This window comes from Orycteropus afer, unplaced genomic scaffold (genome assembly GCF_000298275.1).
Source record: "Orycteropus afer afer isolate SDZICR_OR568_19922 unplaced genomic scaffold, OryAfe1.0 scaffold00254, whole genome shotgun sequence".
Taxonomy (NCBI): Eukaryota; Metazoa; Chordata; class Mammalia; order Tubulidentata; family Orycteropodidae; genus Orycteropus; species Orycteropus afer.
Window position 1 is genome coordinate 3,727,875 of NW_006921841.1, and position 2,356 is coordinate 3,730,230.

Here is a 2,356-nt window from a genome sequence, read left to right on the forward strand (position 1 = left end):
CCATGGTTTTGTAGTACAAGTAGATGCTTGACCATGGCTTGCTAAATGATTTCATTAACTCAGCTCAACTACTTCAGAGGTTTTCTCTCCATGTATGACTGCTTAAGTAGAGTTAAAATTTGAAGTTGAATTAGCAAACCTGCTAGCAAGCTTGTGTCATTTAAAAGATGTAATGATAACACCATTATTTTTTCAGATCTAGGCTGGAATTTGCCATTCAAATAAAAGAAAATGATGAGTGATGCAAGTGACATGTTGGCTGCGGCGTTGGAACAGATGGATGGTATTATAGCAGGTAATCTACACCTTAGCAGCTGGAATCGTTGGCTTTGCATTACAACTCTCTTACCACCTTTCCATCTTTCTTGTTTTCACATTTTGGCTCTCTACAATGCCTTTAGGCCCCTCATGGTTTTATCTTTTCCATTCTCTATTGTAATTATTCTCAAGTTTTAGTTAAAAATGCCAAAATTCCAATTCCATCCTAGCTTCTGATCAAAGATAAAGAATCTTCATCTTAGTGATTCAGTGATTCTGGTACAGGTGGTCTGTGGGCTGCACCGTGAGGGACATTTCTCTACCCAATATCTATGACTGTTCTTAGCTGCCCCTTTGAATTCCCTTTTCCACTGATGACTCACATCTATATCTTTGACTTTCCTAATTCTTTGCTAAGCTTCAAAATTCTTTGCTGTCTCTAACTGCCAACCAGGTGTCTCTCCTGAAATGTCCTGTGCCATCATTTAAAACAATGAGGTCATTGTCTTTCCTTGGAAGCCTCTCTATTTGTCGCTGTCTTAGCTAATTCCTTAACCCATCTTCCACAGTTTCCCAAACAAGAAATTTAAGTCATTCTAGATACTTTTCTCCCTCATATACCCCATTTAATTAATCAAGTTCTGTCAATTCTATCGCCTCCCAAATTCTACTTTTCCCTTTTATCCACTCTAGAATCTGCCCTGTAAGACACCCAACCACTTAAAGTCCTGATACTTTTGTTTTCCCATTCTTGTCCATCCTTTCCAAGACCACCAGACTTTTCTTTCTAAGACAGACCTGGTCACATTACTCCCTAGTTAAGAATCTTCAGCAGTGTCCTGTCATGAAAGCAGAGCAAGGACAGTGGACCACCACATCCTTGTTTATTCATCAGAGCAGAGGAGACTGATGAGTCAGTGAACCCCTTGCCTTTACTTATAGTCCTCCAGTGTTGGCTTCTCCTGAGGAAACTGGCATGTCATAGTTTGACTTCCTCTGTTATACTATGGCCTGGAGGCCAGACTTTAATTGGATATCTTTTGTGTGTTAGACCACACATTGAATACATTCCATTTTGGAATATCATTTTCAAAGGGTTATTGGCAAGCTAAAACTTGTTTAGAGTAGGTGAACATGGTGATGAGGTGAAAACAATGATGTCAGTACTGATCATATGAAGGAACTGGTTAAGTTTAGTCTAGAAAAGTATATTCTTACATGGGGCATGATACATGTTTTTAAACAGTTGAAGGACTATTATGAGGAAGAGAGATTGAACTGATTCTTTCAGGCTCTTTCCAAAGGCTATAACCTTACACCTTACACTCTTAGCAAAACTCTAGTCGAGAGAGTGATATTTTTGGAATACTACTGAAGGATTTACAGGTTATATATTCCACCCTGGTGACGCAGTAAAGTGTTCCAACTGCCAACCAAAAGGTTGGTGATTCAAACCCATCAGCTGCTCCACAAGAGAAAGATGTGGCAGTTTGCTTCTGTAAAGATTTACAGCCTTGGAAACCATGTGGGACTGTTCTACTCTATCCTGTAGGTTGCTTTATGTCAGAATCGACAGCAATGGGTTTTGTTTGGGTTTTATGTTCCACTATCAAAAAACATACCCACTGCTATAAATCTTTATGGAAGCAGACTCCCTCTTCTTTCCATCACAGAGTGGCTGGTGGGTTTGAACCACTGATCTTTTGGTTAGCAGCCCAATGCCTTAATTACAGTGCCACTACCTTTTATATTCCACTAGATTAGGGTATTTGTTCCTTAGCCTCGTCAGTGCTTCAGAACCAGCTTCGGACTTACTAAGAAAATCAAGATCACCAGATACCACTTCAAACTTAATAAACCAGCAGCTTTCCAGTAACATCTTGGTTTGTATGTTTTCAAAAGGATGAAATCAGTAATTCTCCAATTAAAGTGATGGTGTGGGAAGAGGAGGAGAAATTATCATAAACATTGCTAAATATACATCTCTCCCCTGTGGCTAAGGCACTTGACTGCTAACCAGAGGGCTGGCGGTTCAAACCCACCAGCCACTCCTCGGAAGGAAGGTTGGGCAATCCTACTTCCGTAGTGATACTGCCTC

The 2,356-nt window shown here is 40.1% G+C and overlaps 1 protein-coding gene across 1 annotated transcript in view; it reads left to right on the forward strand.

Moving 5' to 3' along the window:
- The first annotated feature begins 231 nt into the window (after window positions 1-231).
- Window positions 232-2,356, forward strand: part of PPFIBP1 (PPFIA binding protein 1) — a 115,028-nt gene continuing 112,903 nt past the window's right edge. The window contains exon 1 of the mRNA XM_007949786.1: window positions 232-295. Coding sequence (XP_007947977.1) covers window positions 232-295 — 64 coding nt within the window. The remainder of the gene's footprint in view (window positions 296-2,356) is intronic.